Raw genomic sequence first — 18530 nt, forward strand, 5'->3', positions numbered from 1 at the left:
GAGACAAAAACTTACATTGGAGAAAAGGTAGTCTCTTTAACAAATGGTGCTGGGTAAACTGGATGTCCACTCATAGAAGACTGAAACTACATTGCTATCACTATCCTGAATACAAATCAATTCAAAATGGATTAATGACTTGGGTATAACATGTGAGTCTTGGGAACTGCCTGAAGAAATCACAGGGGAAACATTTCAACTCACAGTCACAGGCAAAGACAACCTGAAATGGACTCTTAATACCTAGTATATAATAGCAAGAATCAACAAATGGAACCACAAATTAAAAACCTTCTTTAAAAAAGAACCAATCAACTGAGTAAAGAGATGGTCTACAGAATGGGAGAAAATCTTTGCCAGGTACTCTTCTGACAGAGCATTAAGTTCCAGAATACATAAAAAATTCAAAAACAGAAAAGCACCAAAAAAAAAAAATAAATAAAACAAAGTAGCCCACTCAATAAATGGGCAAATGAACTGACACTTCTCAAAGAAGTATAAATGGCCAATAAGTATATGAAACAATGTTCGACATCTTCAACACTTAGAGAAATGCTAATTAAACTACAGTGAGATTCTCTTACCAGTCAGAATGGCTATCACCAAAGAATGCAAAAAGCAATAAATATTGGCAAGTTGCCGGGGAAAAGGAATCCTTTTATACTGTTGGTAAGAATGTAAATTAGGACACTCACTATGGAATTCAGTATGAAGGTTCTTCAAAAAACTTAAGAGATACCTGATATAGCTGTATCACTCCTCAGTATACTACTGGAAGAATTCATCAAGATACTACAGAGGTAGCTGAGTACCCATGTTTATTGCAGCACAACTCAAAAAAGCTAGGCTGGGGCCGGGGATTTAGCTCAGTGGTTCCAGTGCCTGCCTCACAAGTGCAAGGTCCCAAGTTCGATCCCTGGTACCCCCCCCCAAAAAGCTAGGCTGTTAAGATCAGCTTAAGTGACCATCAACCTAATGAATTAAAAATGTGATATATATACACACACAATGGAATATTACTCAGCCATTAACATGAACAAAATCGTGTCATTTGCACAAAAATGGGTGAACTAGAAGTCATGTTAGGTGAAATAAACTAGATTTGGAAAGACAAAACAAATATTGCATATTTTTTCTCATATGTAGAATCAAAACAGAAGAGAAACACAGATGTTATTAAAGTAAAAGGGACTATTAGAGAAGAGGAAGGAAATAAGATGAGCACGGAAGAGAAAAGAGGGGGACAGATGTAAATAATCCAAGTATCTTATATGCTTGTGCAAATGCCGAAATAAGTTACCATTAATCTGTATAACTAATATGCATTAATATAAAAGGGGGTGGTCTTTTCTAAGGACATTCATTTTGGTGAATGATACAGCCAAAAGTATTTACTCTATCAGAAAATACCATTTAAATGAAAGGGTTTTCCTGAAAACTTTTATAAACTTAAAAGCAAGTATATTTATTTAATACAAATAGTTAATTCATTTTAAATACAGTATAGGTACAAAGCATTCTCATGTCAACAAATACATTTTATTAAGTTAACTGGAAGACAGAAAATACTACCACAAGATAAAAAATTCCTCAATCACATTCTCTGGTGATTACCATTTTCAGGGGGCAATTACTGTGTAATCAGCCATTAGTTGTTTCATGATTAGGATAGTTACATCACTGCACTCCTGTCCTTTCACATTTCCATGTATGCTTCTTTCTCAATTATCTCCATTGTGAAAACACCCAAAAACACTGGAGCTGTGAGGCTGGAAGTTAGAGGCTGCATTTTGTCTTACTACTTTCAATGATTCCCTTTGAGTACAGCTCATCAATCTCTTTCTGGTTAAAGCCAAAGTTTTTAAGTATCTCCTCAGTGTGCTCTCCTACAAATGGGTCCCTTTGGGCAAAAGGGACGGCAGGGGTTCTGGACAGCAGAGGCGCAGGGCGAGGGCTCAGGAGCTGGTCCTCGTCAGTGAGGAAGGAGCCCCGTTCTCTGCTGTGATCATGATGTGCAGCCTCTTCCAGCGTCAGCACTGGGGTCACGCAAGCATCTGTGCCATCAAAGACCTGGCACCACTCTGCCTTGGTCTTCTTGACAAAGACATCTGCAAATTTCTTCTTCATTTCTGGCCAATCAGCCTGGCTCATCTGGTTGGGAAGTTCATCAGACTTCAGTCCAAGTCCTGAGGGAAAAGCACAATTTCTTAAATCACTGGGTAGTGAGATTATAATCAATAAAAATGAATTTTGAGGCTATCATAGTCCACTAAGTAAGATGTTCTATAAGGTTTCTCAAGTAAGTTAAAAGAAGAAATTCAAAGTAGTTTAAAGTTGGAGCCAACAGCTAGAGCTGGGAGTGGGTGTATGGGTAACGGAACTCAAAACAGGCTAGCCATTGCCAAGAGTTTATTGCTGACACTTCATTAAAAGTCATCTGTTTTGAAGGTCTAGTTTCCAGAAATTGATTTTTTCCCTCTGTGTAGTTTTCAAAAAGAAATTTCCTCAGGATATTATGTCTTTTGAATTAAAATAATTAAAGTCCTATAAAAATACAATTTGGACAAGTTTAGAACTAACTATCTGAATTTTTAAGAAAGAAGCCTAAAGACTAATGATTAAATTCAGGATTGTAATTTTATAAGTAATATTCATTTCTGTTTGGACAGGTAAAATGAGAGCTTGTGGGACCCTTATACAAGGAACAAAGGACCTGTAAAATAGCCAAAGACTAAGACTTTTATACTTTACCATAGTGTGAAAGCACATCCATGTAACTTTGTATGGTTTTTCATTGTCAGTAGAGAATTCAATAAATTACATGCAATATTTAACACTTTATTATAAAACATGCTGTTATAAAACTTTGCCCAACTATAGTCTAGTATAAGTATTCTAAGCATATTTAAGGTAGGCTAGCCTAAGTTGTTTAGTAGCTTATGTGTATTAAATACATTTTTCAACTTATGATATTTTCAGCTTAACAATAGGCTTATATAGATATAACCCCATCACAAGTCAAGAAGCACATCTGTATATACAAAGGGTCACTTTCTTGGGGTTTGGTGTAAATGTTAGTTTTCTTTCCTCATACAAAATGCTTTAATAATGTGCATGGTTAAGAACAGAAAGGTAGGGCTGGGGATTTAGCTCAGTGGTTCTGCCACCTGCCCTGCAAGCGCAAGGACCTGAGTTCGATCCCCAGTACCAAAAAAAAAAAAAAAAAAAAAAGAATAGAAAGGTAATGGAGGGCCCTTTTTCTTATGCATAATATTTTGTATGTAATTAACCAAATTAATGAGCAAGTTATTCTCACTTCTACCATCTTTCGTTTTGCACCTTGCTGTAGATCAATGGCTAACTGTAAGCTGCTCTTAAGATGCCAAAGTCCCTAAAATGTAGGAGGGAGGGGAAGGGAACATCAAAAGAATAATATTTTTTAGAAGAAATTTAACCAAGAACTACAGGATTTGTACACTGAAAACTACAGTCACAGAAAGAAGTTAAAGTAGTTCTAAAGAGACGGAGAACAAGCAGCTCATGTCTAATAGTTAGCTTAATATTGTTAACGTGGTAATGTTCCCCAGATCAATGCACACAGCCAACAAAACCCCTCTCAAAATCCTGCCATTTTTGCAGAAATTGAAAAGCTGATCTTAAAATTGATATAGAAATTCAAGGAAATATAAATAGCCAAAAGAATACTGAGTAAAACACAATTGGGGAACTTAACACTTCCCATTTTCAAACATACTACAAAGTTACAGCAATCAAGATAATGTAGTATTGACATAAAAACAGACCTTCAGATCAATGAAATGGAAAGTCCAAAAATAAACCCTTACATTTATGGTTGATTGATTTTTAAGAAGGATTTCAAGATCATTTCAATGAGTCTTTACTCATTTTTTCAACAAATTGTGTGGGGAAATTGGAATGCTCTATATAAAAGAATGAAGTTGAACCCTAACTTACCTTGTAAAGAAAAATCAATTTAAAACGGATCATGGCCTGAATCTGAGAGCTGAAACTATTAAAACTTTCAGAAAACATACTAGGGTGAGACTATATAACTGGGAGTTCTCTGAACCAACCTTCACGTAATTTTTACTAAAACATAAGTAATACAAATGTGTCAATAAAGCTTACGTTTCTGTATAGTTATAGAAATTGATTAGAACTCAGGCCACAAAAATTTTTCAAGGGACACATTTTAGAAGTGCTTGTGAAAGGTGACAATAAAAAACTGACAGAACTATGTAACTAGTTAACTATGTAATTATATTTATATTTTCCATAGACAATGCATTTATAAGGCTGTGCTATGGCACAAATTCCAGTGTGCTGTGTTCCTGCTTTCCAAAGCTCTGTATCCAAAGTGTGTTGTTCCCACTACTTGGTCTTTCATACAGCATTATCCAGTCCATACTTTTTAATTAAGTCTCTATACTTAGTTTTACTTTCTGGGAAGAAAGGCACCCACTATGATCCAGACAATCCATTCTTTTGCTCTGTAGTTTTCCCAACTGTATTTGAATTATGTAATGAACATATCATAAAAGCACTGAATATCTCTGAGTTATTTTACAGACTAGTAAAATTACCCATCAATTTAAAAGATAGGAACAGTACCTCAAAATACATTAATGGCTATTGGTAGGTTAACTAGAAAGTCAGATGTGTAGGCTGGGGTTGTACCTAGTGGTACAGGTCTCGCCTCCCATGTGCAAAGCTCTGGGTTCAATCTCCAGAACCACAAAAAAGTCATATATGTAGAAATATACATATTTCATTAAAATAAATGACATCACAAAATTCAAAACACCCCAAAAGAGAGGCTAAAGAACACCCATAGCAAAAGAGGAGAGAGGAAGCATGTGACAGTTACTTACCTTTGATCAGCAACTGGTAGAACTGGGGTTCTATTGCTCCAACGGCCATGAACTCCCCATCAGCTGTCCTGTAAGTTGTGTAGAAAGGTGCCCCACCATCTAACAGGTTCTGTCCTCGAGGTTTGCTCCACAGACCCACTTTTTGAGTTTTCCATATGAAAGAACTTAGATAGGCTGTCCCTTCCACCTTTGAAGAAGCAGAGCACAGTATTCACACTAGTAGTTCAAGTATAAAAACAGTCTATTTAGGTTTGTTTAAACAGTCATACAACAATGCCTACCTTATTGACAGGCCTGACTTAAGAGAGTCCTTCACAAACAAACAGGACAAAGCAAACAGGCTGCTTTCAGTAAACAACAGCAGCTTCTCAGTAAATAGGGCAAATGGACTCAAAATGAAGTACACAACCCTCCTGGCTCCTAGAAGTGCAGCGACTGTCTACATACCTGAGCAGACTGTCCTTGGGCATCCAAGTCATAAACATCTCAAATGTATGCGTTTAATAAGTTATTAAATTATTATAAAATAGGTATTTAATTTTAAATTCTCCTAAAACTCCCAGGGCCCCAGGTTTGTTTTTAGTTGATTCCTTTCAGACAGCAGGACTGTACCCTCAGTAGGTAGTAGAGGAAAACTACGGAAAGCCCAGGCTTCGAAGTCAAATCTACTTGGGTGGTACTTCAGATCCTTTCAACTGCTACAGCAGAAGAAGGTAGCTGACCACTGGAGACTTCAAGTTTTAATGCCAAATGAGTGAGTCTATCTCACTTAGCAAGTTGTCTGGCTGAGAGAAGTGGAGCCACATAGAAGCCACTGGCTCTGCACTTGCTGTGAGTGCCCAGGTGATGCTGTTGCTATTCATCCTGTGACAGTGCCATCACTGAGCCAGGAGCTGGTGATAAGCCCTGCACAGCTGCTACTGAAACATACTTCAGAGAGGTTCATAGAGGACAATGTGAGCTGGGCTCTGTGACAGTATCACAAGACAAGATACAAAACAGGACTGGGTACAGTTCACCTGTGAGGAGAAGGAAGAGGCCAGCCAAGGCCTTAGCGACTCTGCAGAGGTCACCAGGGATCTGATCAAGTGTTCAGTCTTTAAAACCTTGAAGTGCCCACCGCCATTTGAGCCTTTGACCATTACTTTTCTGTTGGTACTTTCTCTTTCCTTGGTTTCTATGACAACACTCCCTTCTGACTCTCCCCCTTGCCACCCTCAGACCTTGACCTTGCTTCTCTTCTACCTGCTCACTCCTTACAGGCTGGTGTTCTGTCTCCCCCTGGGGGACTACAGAGTTTCACCTGGCTCCCAGAAATCTCTTTCTAGTCCCTAAACTCAAATATTCCAACTGGATATTGGAAAGCCACTTCAGACTTGCAATGAGCAAAACTGAATTCCTTTTTTCTAGGAAAAAAAAGAGTCACAGTAACAAACTCTTAGAATGACTACTTTATGCAGGGCACTATTTATACACTGAACAATGTATGAACTCATTCTCTAATAATACTGTGAAGTAGAAGTATTATTACCTCCATTTTACAGAGAAAATTGAGACACAGAGATGTTAAGTGACCTTCCCAAGATCACAGAACTAGTAGGACAGAGCTGAGATAGAGGAAGTCAGCAGCTGAGTCTGTGGTCCTGGTCAGTGCTCCATGTTGCCTTGTCCTTCAGCAGCCTTCTCCCAGAGCACCAGCAATGCCATCTACTAGATCGTCCAAGCCAGAAATACAGGGGCCATCCTTTATTCCTTCCCTCCTCCATCCCTCTCAATCCATCTTAAAGTTTTACATCTAAAATAACCTTTAAATACAGACACACCTTAACATCCATACTTCAGTTCCAGCCCTTATCCTACAGCAGTAACCCAGGAAGTGGTTTCTGTCTCCAGTCTTATGTCCCTGGGATCCATTATCCATTCCACTTCCTAAGATTTAAGAAAATGTAAACTTGATGGTGCCTGACTGGAGTCAAGTGAGACCTTGGACAAATGTCTATGCCTTATAACAATGTAGAGTTGGGCCCCCCCTCACAATCTATGCTTTCATTTTTCACTCTTTCAGTTACCAGTGTCAACTGAAGTCTAAAAATTTTAACTAGCTAGGCATGGTGGTGTATGCTTGTAATCCCAGCACTCAGGAGGCTGAGGCAGGCGGATCACTAGTTCAAGGCCAGCCTGGGATACATAGTGAGACATTATCTCAAAAAACTAACTAACTAAGCAAATAAATAAATATAGACAAAAATTTTAACCGGAAAACTCCAAAAAAAAAAATTACTGTTTTAAATAACCTTTATAACTATACATCATAATTGTTCTATTATTTATTTTGTTAATCTCTGTGCTTGATTTATCAATTAAACTTTATCTCAGGCACATGTTTATGTATAGAAAAAGTATGAAATATATGAAGTTTGGTTTTAGGCAACATTAGGAGTCTTGAAACATATTCCCCACAAGTAAGGGGGATGACAATATTCCAAACTAAAGTGTTTTTGAGGATTAGAAGAAATTATACAGGAAAAGTGCCCAGTACAGTATGAGGCACATGTTCAAGGGTGACCAGGAAGAGCAACATTATATTGGAGCATCCCCTCCCAAAAACAGCAGGAAGGTGTAGAGAGAAAGGCCCATTCTATTTGGCATCCAAAAGAATCTGCTCTATCTGCTGGGAAAGATTTCTTAAACTCAGTTTTAAATAAAGAGTACTTGGAAATTTATTTGAAGCACAAAAGACAACTTGGGGAAAATTGCTGAAATACAACATAGGATTCAGGGGAGTTACAAAGACATAAGAGAACTGACTATATGATTAAAATATGACATTCTGACACGTATGAAGGATATGAGGCAATTTTATAGCAAAGGATCTCCTTGGTGACTTGGGATCAAACATTAAATTTCACTTATCTCATTCAAAAAAGGATTTGAGGTAGTTATATATGATAGTTAGGACCAAGTGGCAGGTTGAATGTTCCCCTCCGTTCATTCTCACCATGTTTGCATCAATGACTTGACCTTTGCCAGAGTGCATGCGTTCTACAAGAGCCATCAGAATGCCCAACGTGCACAGGAGGCCACCACCACCAAAGTCAGCCAGGAGATTCAGCGGAGGATATGGATTCTCACCACTTCTGCCAATTTTTGACAGAACACCTACAGCATTAAAAACAAAGCCAATGTCTCCTTTAAATAAATATATGAACAACTAAGAGGAATAAGTAATCTGTGGCCACATACCTCAGTGAAAACTAGTACATGATGCTTTTTCAAACCTGAACCTATTTAGCCTAGTTATAAACTAGCTTTCCTGAAACATAGGCCCTGTGTTTTGTTGGTTTTTTTCATTCTAAAACTTTATCCCAATTGACATTTTCAAACTTTTATTATTAAGGCTTCACTTGCTGAGATTGAGGGGAAATTATTATCACAATTTATTTTTTAAAACATATCATTCATCTTTAGTCTAATTAAAGATAGAAGAAAATAATTATATACGAGAAAAGAAAGGAAATAAGTTTGAAATTGATGTGAAAATGAATTTTATCTTTACTTTTTCCTCAATTTTTAAACGTGTACTCACAAAAAATCTGAGAATTCCTTTAGTAAATTTAGTCCCATTCTAAGACATGTTCTCATAGTAAAGAATTCTAATACAGTGATAGTAGAAGCTAGAAACCATGGGCCTTTCCTAGTGTTCACAGAAGTCTAAAGCGATGACTCGGGCAATGATACTCCGTGACGGAGTGTCAGACTCAAAATATATCAATGTTTTCACACTGTAGAGTGATCATCTCTACTTCTACCAAGTCTCTTACTTCCTAGTAGAGGCTTGTCTGAGACTTGACACCACACAAATACAAGTAAATGTTACTAATGAGTATATATTATCCTTCAAATGTGTTCAGAAGATGGAAAAAAAAAGCTTAAAAATGTTTGTTCCACAAATCTAAACCAACTCATTTTAAACAACTATTACTTTTCTCATTGATTCTGATAAATATTCAACCTTCAACTTTAAAAATGCTTGTTATTCAACATAGTCTATCTGGGGGCCAGGGATTTAGCTCAGTAGTTCTGCTGCCTGCCTCGCAAGCACAAGGTCCTGAGTTCGATCCCCAATACCAAAAAAAATCAAACCATAGTGTATCTTGACTGGGAACAGATTAAAAATGTAGAAAAAATTATTTTTAACATACCTGATAAAGCCAAATAGTTGATGTCATGGCCAGCTACTTGGGAGAAGCTTCCTGACTGGCCAAATCCACTCAACCTGGCATAGATGAGCTTTGGATTTTCCTGCAGCAGAAGGTTTGGCCCAAGCTGAAGTTTCTCCATGACACCTTAAGAAAAAAAATAATCATTTTTTTAGAGCATAAACTGAGTATGGGGATAATCCCTTCTCTGAGGGAAACAAAGGGTACTCTTGGAGGTATGTAATTCTAATAGCAACATTTGTCGTAGACTTTGTGAAAGTTACCAAAATCAAAACAGTCACTTTTATCAAGCCCTAACCAAAAATAAATAAATAAAGCTGGGAAGTTATAAAGGAGGTGACTTCCTGCATTTATGTCTGGTATGGTTTGGATACAAAATCCCCCTCAAAGTGCCTCAAAGGCAGGGCTTTTACAAGGTAACTGGATCATGAGGGTTCTGACTTCACTAGTGGATTATCCATCTATGGATTCATAATTTGATGGTATTATTGGAAGGTGACAGAAATTTAGGAGGTGAGGCCTAATTGAAGGGAGTAGGTGATGGGGAGATGACCTTAGGAACTATATCATGTGCTCAGCCCCCTACACTCTGGGCCCTCGCCCTCGCCCTCGTTCTTCTGGCTGCCACAGAGTAAGCGGCTTTTCTTCTATCATGATGTTTCTGCCACAAATAGGCCTAAAAGCAATGGAGTTCTCTTAGGACTAAAATCTCTGAGCTAAAATAAATCTTTCCTCTCTTTCCTCCTATAAGTTTGATATATTTACAGTGATGGAAATCTGACTAACACAATACCTGATAACTAAAACAATTCACAGATGAACTTGCCGGAACCACCACCTGTACAAAGGCTAAGACAACCTTACAAAAAACTTCCATGAGGACATCTGCCCAACATCTGTCTGTTCAAACTTTGACCAGTGCTATCCTTGTTAATCCTTGCACCCGAAGATTATTAAAAAGTCCCCCCACAAAAAAAGTTCCCCTTGCCTCAACCTCTTTAAATAAGCTCATAGTTGACTAGGGAATGTGGAAATGCTCTGCTACTCCCAAGCAAATATCATTATTCTTTGGAGAATCTCTCTCTGATTGTTATTTAGCCTATAGTTCTCAACATGTATCCAGTAGTAAAGGATCCAGAAGAAGACTACCATTTTTAGAAAGTGTGGGTTCTGCCCAGTATATTTCTGCTGTCACTTCTCTATTTCCTCTAAGCATATCTAAGCATGCTCAATCACCTGAACACAATCCCTCTTTTCCTCTTTCCACATTTGCATCAATGCCCACCACCTCCTCCTTCACAATGACAGGGTATATGGACACACTCATCTTCCCCATCTGCTCAGGAGCTCCTCCTGCAAAGTTCACAATATGCTTTCCATTAGCCCGCTAACGTACCTTCACCAAAAAAGACTCATTTATGGCTGGGGATTTAGCTCAGTGGTTTCGCCACCTGCTGTACAAGCGCAAGGACCTGAGTTCAATCCCCGGTACCCCCCCAAAAAGACTCACTTATAAACATCTATGGAAAGAGCAGCTCCAGGACAACAGCAGTTCAAAGCAGTCAATAAGCATGATACCTACTGCACAAAACCCAGGTAACTCACCCCTAAAATCAACTGGGATTAAACATCATAAAGATTACACAATAAAATTGCTGTTTAAGTCTCATCTTTCTCAGGCTATATATAATTAAATCCCCAAACCTAATTATCCTAACTATAAGGCATAACCTAATTACCAGACATCAGACAAATTACTTAACTATGTTCATCCATTCTCTTTAAATGGCACGTTGTTATTGTTGGTACTGCCACAATCCTCAAATATGACTGTGAGAGCTAAATGAATCATTACATGTAAATATGCTTGGTGCCCTGTACACATTCTCCATTTAATAACTTTCTACCAAATAATGCTTTGGTAGAAGCTCCTGAAGCTCCAAGAGTGACCACAGTTACAGATCTTTTATCTGTAAAAGGTGAAAACAGTGGGGATGTAAGATAGCTCCAGGGAGCAGAGAACAAAATAAACAAACGAGCTGGAACTGGGACTTGGGAACACCTGTATCTAAGGCAAAAGTTAGCCTGGCCCATGGGTGGCTTTAGACCTTATACCTATATGCATACTTCTGGCAAGAGAATCTACAGCTTTCATTAGATCCTCAAGTTAAGACAGGCAGACATATAGAAAGATGCTTAGGAAAAATAAAAAATAAAGGAACTAGAGAAGGAGTCAAAAAGAAGGAAAAGGAGAAACAGGGCAGTAGCAGTTATCTTAGAATCCAAGCTTCAGCAGATCCTGGCAATGGGCGAAAGATCAAGACAGGCGGGGGCTGAGCAGGGTCCCCACTAGGGCGCGGCCCACCGCAGGCCAGGGCGGCTCCCGGAGGGCGGGAACCTCCCCACCGGCCCTGGGGTCCCGGGCTCACCACTACGGAAGGGCTCCAGCAGGACGTCTGCGCGTGCACACAAGCGGCGCAGCACGCCCGGGCCCTCAGGCCGCTTCAGGTCGAGCACCAGCGAGCGCTTGCCTCGGTCCAACCGGCTCAGGTTGCTGGAGAACCCCGGCCGGTCTACGCGCGACACCTGCGCCCCGAAGTCGGCTAGGACCATCCCGCAGAAGGGGCCCGGGGCCAGGCCGGCCAGCTCCACGACCTTGATGCCCCGTAGCGCCATCTTGCCTGTCGGCCCTGCAAGAAAGGTAAACGCGCACTCCCGCCCAAACACGCGCTAATATAACCCCCCCTGGAAGCCCCGTCTTGGCCAGCTATTCCGTCTACGGCCCAGCGTGGGCACCCTCTTCTGCGCATGAGCGGGACCGAGGAGTCTGCGCACTCGTGCTCCAGAGGCTCCAGCTCCCAGTTGCCCGCTGGGAACCTTTGATGGAGTCTCCCAGTCCTAGAGTGCCAGGATTGCCGAGGAGAGCTCAGTGCTGTCACCGTCCTTTCGGGGCTCTTTTATTCTCACCGTGGCGAGCCCTCCAAATAAGCCCTTACTCTTGCCCAGTCCGAGAAAAATAAAAATACCTAACTAAGAAGAGTGTAAGATTATTTACCTCCGTGGGCTCCAGGTGGTCCCTCTTGGCCCATAATGTGTATTTAGCTATCAGATGATTTCATCCCGAATAGGATTGAGACCCCCTCCTAAAAGCACTAGGGAAACAAATTTCTGCTCATCCGGGACTAAATGAGAGCTTTAAAATCCTTTTGATTTGTCACCTGCTGTTTTTATGAATAGAGTTTTAAGTCTTTAATTTTACTGTCAACCTTTTAAAAATATATAATAAAATACAAATAGCCCCATTGCTTTTAGAAACCGTTTTCTCTCTACTCGATGTAGTCTATGCAGGTGGCCTGGCATAATTTTTACAGCTCTAGGATGTGGAATAGAAGCCAGAGCCAGAACGTCTCTGCACTCGGTTTTAAAGTATGGGTTTATGTATTTGAAGCTAAGGGAAAAATTGACATAATTCAGAAATCTTTCAGGCAAATTTGAGCTACCCTTGATGAGTTTACCTTTCAAGGTCTATTTGGCAGTCCCTACGAAGAGTTGCGTTCCACTATAGGTAGGTACCATCTCTGCCTACATCTGTGAATGCTTGACTTGTTGCCTCTATCTCATGCTCCTTCCTTTGTGGAAGCATAAAGTTTATCTCCTCCTCTTTTGTTTGTATTTTGATAAAGTTGAAAAAGAAAATTGCAAAGAATAAGACAGACATCCAGACTTAAACTTTAATATTTCATCATATTTTCTTCAGTCTATTTTTCTGCAAAACCAATAACATACACCTTGAACTAAAACGCAGGATCAGATTCACATGACTCAGAAATCTTACCCAGAATCAAGCTTTACTAACAGTTGCAGCCAAAAATATTGTACATTCATTATTTCATAATATCCACAGAGTCCAGGCATGGCTTAGTTGCTTCAGTGTATCTCACAGACTGCCATGAAGGCATTGGCTAAGGCTGGGTATTTGAAAATGTTAGGGACATATGTGTCCAAGCTCCCTAAGGTTCTGGAAGAACTCATTTTCTGGAAGGTGGATGGATTGCTGTGGGGCAATTCTGTTTATTGCATGGGAGCTGCCATAAACTCCCTGTTATAAGGGCATTTCCAAAGAACTGCTTATTTCATCAAAACATATAAGCTGTGACAATAAAGAAAGTTGAGTAGCAGGAAAAGGTTATAATCTGTTGTGTCATAACTATGAATGTGACAACCCATTGCCTTTGTGGTGTTCTATTCTACTGGTTGGAAGCAAGTCATCAGACCAGCTCACAGACAAAAGGATGAGATTATACAAGGTAGGGATGGACTTGTGGCCACTTTGATTCAGTTTTCCAGTTTGCCCTTTGGCTGGTAAAGATCCATTTGCTCCAGCATGCAAAAGCCATTCTTCTTCAGAGGTCCCATTCTGTTATTCAGCTCAAAATCCTTAATCTCATTATCTGCATCAGATCTAGATATGAATTCAGCTTCTTGGGTCCAATTCTTTATCCAGCTCATTGAATACACAGTAAAACCTCCATTTGAGAGCATAATTTGATCTAGAAACATGCTTGTAATCCAAAGCACTTGTATATCAATGTGAATTTCCCCATAAGAAATAAAGGAGACTCAGATGATTTTTTCCATAACCCAAAAATATTCACATATAATTGATTATAATACTGTAATATAACAGGAAATAATAAAGAAAATACCAAATATAAAGAACAATAAATTAACCTGCACTTACCTTTGAAAACCTTTGTGGCTGTTGTGAGAGAGAGAAGAGTCAGGAGGGTTATTGTATAAGATGACATTCACTATCACTAATGGAATCACTACTATCTATTGGTTCAGTGGAATCTTTTTCTTTTCATGCACGTTTAACAAGGAACCTATCTGATGACACTTGCTTTTGCTGTCTTTTGAGGATTTCACAGAAATGTTATATTGCATTGTGGTTAAAATGACTCATCACTCACACTGCTATCCTTATTTGGGGGGTGTTTTTCTTCAAAATTTTGCACTGCTTCCCACATTTTACATGTCTGTCTAATCTCATTTAAAGTGAAGAATTCATCCTCCTTTTTCTCCTTCCCCTCTGCAGATCTCCCCCATAACCTGTTTCCTTTGAGAGATGATCACCCACAATCCTACCTCCAGAGAGAGTTGGAATTTTGATCATGTGATGTTTGGCATCGTGTACTATTTGTATTGAAGACACAGCTCATCTGTCAAGTTAAAATTTATTAAAAATTTTTACTTATTTTGTGACACACTTCCAGAACAAGTTGCTCACAATCCAAGGTTATGCTGTAGTTCCTTTTGATTTGCTGATTGTGAAATGAAGAGACAAGTTATTGGCCCTCTTCCACCTAATACAATAGTGATACAGGGAAATGAATAGCAAGAATAGACATTCCAATTCAAAAAGGGGGAAAGGAAAAGGGGAAAAGAGAAAACAATCCTGAAATCCATTTGGACAGATAGTAGGAGTTCCTTGGTGTGCAGAATGGGATGGGCCTCGCTGTGAGTTACTCCATGCTGTATAGCATAGTAGCTTTCAAGCTGTGCTTTGCCTTGAGGGACTCCTTTTCATAACACAGCAATTTGTTCCACTTTGAGGGCAAATGCTGAGGCAGAATGAGTTGGTAACTTGTCTGTTAGATGTTGGACACACCAAACTTATGGACAAAAAACAATTCCCGATGCATGGCACAATCACAAGACATAAATTTATATTTAAATTAATCTAGCTAATAAAAATTGCCATCTATAGACATCACATTAAACCAGGGGGAGAGGAACACATGATGTGTCTAAGTTATATCAGGAAGAAACAGGCATGTGAATTCTTGGACACACCAGACCACCAAATGCTACAACCCTCTCACCTGGAGGAACATTCAGCATTGGGACAGCAATGCCACATTCATTAGATCACCTGGTAAAATCATCACAAAGTTGACAGACCACAAACTCCTACTTCAGCTCAGCTTGGACCTTCTGCTTGATGCAGCCCACTCAAACTGCCTGCCATCCAGACTCAAGCTCTGAACCAACTCTGAACTCTCACAAAGCTCTCTGCCTCCTTGAAGAAGCTCTACCTGGTCTGTAATCTTACCTAGCCACCTATGATGACTTTCTGTCTTGTCTTTCAGTTCTTTCACTTTGAATCCTACTGCCATCATCAAGCCTTTTTCAGCCATTCTGTAACCCATATATCATCGTGTGATGTGTGACTTTAGTGTTATAGATAGTAGTAATTAAGACTGGAATTTTAAAAAAAGGATTGTCCTGTTCATTGGCTATGAAGTGAAACTTTGTCAGCCTGAAAAAGCTGACAAAATTCACGCAGCACTTAGATTTGTCATTCAGTAATCCTGACATTATGAAAAGACACAAATGTGTCTGTCTGGTACTCACAACACTTAATTAGCTTTCATGGCCTATAATAATTCCAATATATATCTCCAATATGCTCTTATGAGAAAGCATAACCCCAAAAAAACTATATGTATAAAAGGAAAAAATAATTTCTTAATATCAAGTGTCCAATAAGTGTCTAAAAATAGCTTTGTTGTGTCTAGATCGCGAGGTCTCCAAAGACCACCAAGGAGCCGATTTTGATGCAAACACACGAGGGTCATTTATTTAAGCTCGAGCAGGGAATCTCATCTGACACTGACGCAATAGGTCAGGATTGAGAGCCCTGACTCTAAAACACCAGGGGTTTTTATAGAGGTTACAGCAAGGCGCGGGGTTTTAAAAAGGCGTGGGGTTTTAAATCACACACAAATCACAGGATTGGCTAGCATTTAGCAAGTTTTGAAAGTTTAAACCTAATTGGTTGGGCCTTGTGTGCTGAACTGTAAGCAGCTGTTCAAGTCATCGAAAAGAACATCTGGGATACTGGGGTATTGGGGTAACTATTGATTAGCTGTTGTAGGCCATCGAGAAGAGCATCTGGGACATTGAGGCAGCTACTGATTAGCTGTTGTTAGGCTAGTTGTTAGGGGACTGTTGAACATTATCACAGGCAGGTGGCCAAAGTGTATCTTGTGGGTTTTTTTGGAACTAGAATTTATGTCTAGGCCACCTTATTTTAAGATGGGGCCAAATTTTAAAATGGAGTCACTTAGGTCTCACAGCTTCAATTATCTGTTCCTATGGTATGTTTGTTTAAATTGTGACTAAAAGCAAGATTTATACATTAACACTCACTTAATACATTTAAGTCTTTTTAAATTAGTTCAATGACTTCTTTTTTTTCCCTTTAAATTCTTTTATTGGTACATTTTAGGTATACAATACATTTGCATTTATCATTGGGTACTTCTGCCTTACATGATATAGCTTGGTTCATATTTTTTCCCCATATCCTGTTCTCCCTTCACCCCCTCCACCTTTCCCCATTTACAAAGACTTTGTTTCCATTTTTTCCTTTTCTCACAATTTTTCCTTTCCATTCTTTCCTTTCCCCTTCCCCTCCCACTTCCCCTAACCCTTTCCCTTTGGACCTTTTCTTCCTATTTCACATTTTCAATTATTCATTTTAATCATTTTAATACTTATTTACACTTTCAGTTTCTCACACTAGAGAAACTTTCAGTATTTACACGTGTGTCCTATTTATTTCACGTTAGACTGTTGCCTCAACACATATCCATTTAGCTAAAAAATGTCTCTAGTTTCTTGTTCTTTATGGCTGAGTAGTACTCCATTTTATATTTAAAAAAACACATCTTCTTTATCCAGTTTCCAGTTGATGGTCACTTGGGCTGTTTGCAAGCTTTAGCTATTACAAACTGTGCCCCTATAAATATGGGTGCACCTATATCGCTGTGGTATGATTCTTTTAATTATTTTGGGAAGATGCCCAGCAGGAGAATAGCAGGGTCAAATGGAATCTCTAGTCCTAGTTCTTTGAGGTATCTCCATATTGATTTCCAGTGGTTCCACCAGTCTGCACTTCCACCAACAATGGAGAAGGGTTCCTTTCTCCCCACACCCCTGCCAGCATTTGTTATTGGTTGATTTCTTGATAGCAGCCATTCTTTCTGGGGAGAGGTGGAATCTGAGTGTTGTTTTCATCTGCATCTCTGGAATGACCAGTGATGTTGAACATCTTTTCATATGTTTATTTGCTGCCTTTACTTCTTTGTCTGAGAAATGTCTGTTCATTTCAGATGCCCATTTTTGGTTCTGGTCTTTAAATTTGGGAGGTCTGATTTTTTTAAGTTCTTTAAGTTCTTTATATAGTCTAGAGAGTAGTCCTTTGTCTGAGGTACAGCTGGTAAAAATTTATTCCCACATTGTAGGTTGTCTCTTAGCTCTGTTGGTAGTTTCTCTTGCAGTGCAGAAGCTTTTTAATAAGATGAGATCCCAGTTGTTGATTCTTTGTGCTAGTTCCCATGCTACTGAGGTTTTGTTCATAAAGTCTTTTCCTATGCCAATGTCTTGTAGAGCTCTACCTAACTTATCTTCCAGCAAGTTTAGTGTTTCAGGTTTTTGTTTTATTTTTGTTGTTGTTGTTGTTGTTGTTTTGGTACAGGGGATCGAACTTGGGTCCTTGCATTTGCACAGCAGGCAGTGAAACCACTGAGCTAAATCCCCGGCCCTTATAAGGTATTTCTGTTTTAATATTTAGATCTTTAATCCACTTTGATCTTAGTTTCGTGCATGGTGGTAGATAGGGGTCTAGTTTTAATCTTTGGCAGGCTGAAATCCAGTTTTTCCAACACCGTTTATTAAAGAGGCTATCTTTCCTCCCATGAGGATGGTTGGATCCTTTGTCAAAGACAAGGTGGCTGAGTATGCTGGAGATGTTTCTGTATCTTCTAATCAATTACACTGATCCTCAGGTCTGTTGCTTTGCCAGTACGATGCTGTTTTTATCACAGTAGCTTGTTAGTATAGTTTCAAGTTGGGGATTGTCATACTGTTGCAGAAATCTCGGAAAGAAATACACAGAGACACAGAATTCAGATAAAATAATAAAATTTCTTCTTGCGAGCAGGCGGGAAACACCAGAAACAAGTCTGGTTAGTATCCTTTCCCCCTTTGTTCAGGGTTTCCCTTTTTGTATCTTTTTTAGCCATTATCTTATCCCTAGTGGTCTTTGATGTGTAAATACAATTCCAGTTCCTATTTACAAGTCCCAGACACAAGATAGGCACATATACATTGTAAATTCACCCTGGCTTTGTAACTTTGTTAGGTTAATGAAGTTACTGTTTAAAGAGTCAGATAACCTTCACCTTAAACAAGGAGTTATGGGAAAAGCAAATCTTAAAAGAACACATTACTTATTTTGCTTCTACAACTACCTTAATATTCAGTCTATTAAGTTATCTAAAACTTTACCCTATCAATATCCCCTGCCATGTCTCTATCTGGTAGAATTGCTCTTGCTATTCTAGTTCTC

General features: G+C 39.1%; 1 protein-coding gene across 2 annotated transcripts; it reads right to left on the reverse strand.

Annotated features, from left to right (window-relative positions):
- Positions 1–1439: 1439 nt before the first annotated feature.
- Amacr (alpha-methylacyl-CoA racemase) lies at positions 1440–11820 on the reverse strand. Of its 2 annotated transcripts, none has more exons than XM_004848649.4 (5): positions 11644–11820; positions 9095–9238; positions 7891–8051; positions 4893–5079; positions 1440–2186 (listed from the first exon to the last, which is right to left on the reverse strand). In XM_004848649.4, the coding sequence occupies exons 1-5, from the start codon at positions 11786–11788 to the stop codon at positions 1777–1779; spliced, it is 1047 nt and encodes a 348-aa protein (XP_004848706.1). In that variant the 5' UTR covers positions 11789–11820; the 3' UTR covers positions 1440–1776. The 2 variants fall into 2 exon arrangements, with proteins under 2 accessions (XP_004848706.1, XP_004848705.1); XM_004848648.4 differs by having other exon boundaries at positions 11542–11788.
- Positions 11821–18530: the final 6710 nt, after the last annotated feature.

This window comes from Heterocephalus glaber, unplaced genomic scaffold (assembly GCF_053883595.1).
Source record: "Heterocephalus glaber isolate CG9 unplaced genomic scaffold, H.glaber_assembly_v1.0 deba00001538, whole genome shotgun sequence".
Lineage (NCBI taxonomy): Eukaryota > Metazoa > Chordata > Mammalia > Rodentia > Bathyergidae > Heterocephalus > Heterocephalus glaber.

Coding starts and splice junctions, on each gene's coding strand:
- Amacr (XM_004848648.4), bottom strand. CDS start 11,788: ATGGCGCTACGGGGCATCAAGGTCGTGGAGCTGGCCGGCCTGGCCCCG. Junction 8,052..9,094: donor CAACTATTTGGCTTTATCAG/GTATGTTAAAAA, acceptor TTAATGCTGTAG/GTGTTCTGTCAAAAATTGGC. Junction 5,080..7,890: donor AAGTCATTGATGCAAACATG/GTGAGAATGAAC, acceptor GCTTCTTCAAAG/GTGGAAGGGACAGCCTATCT.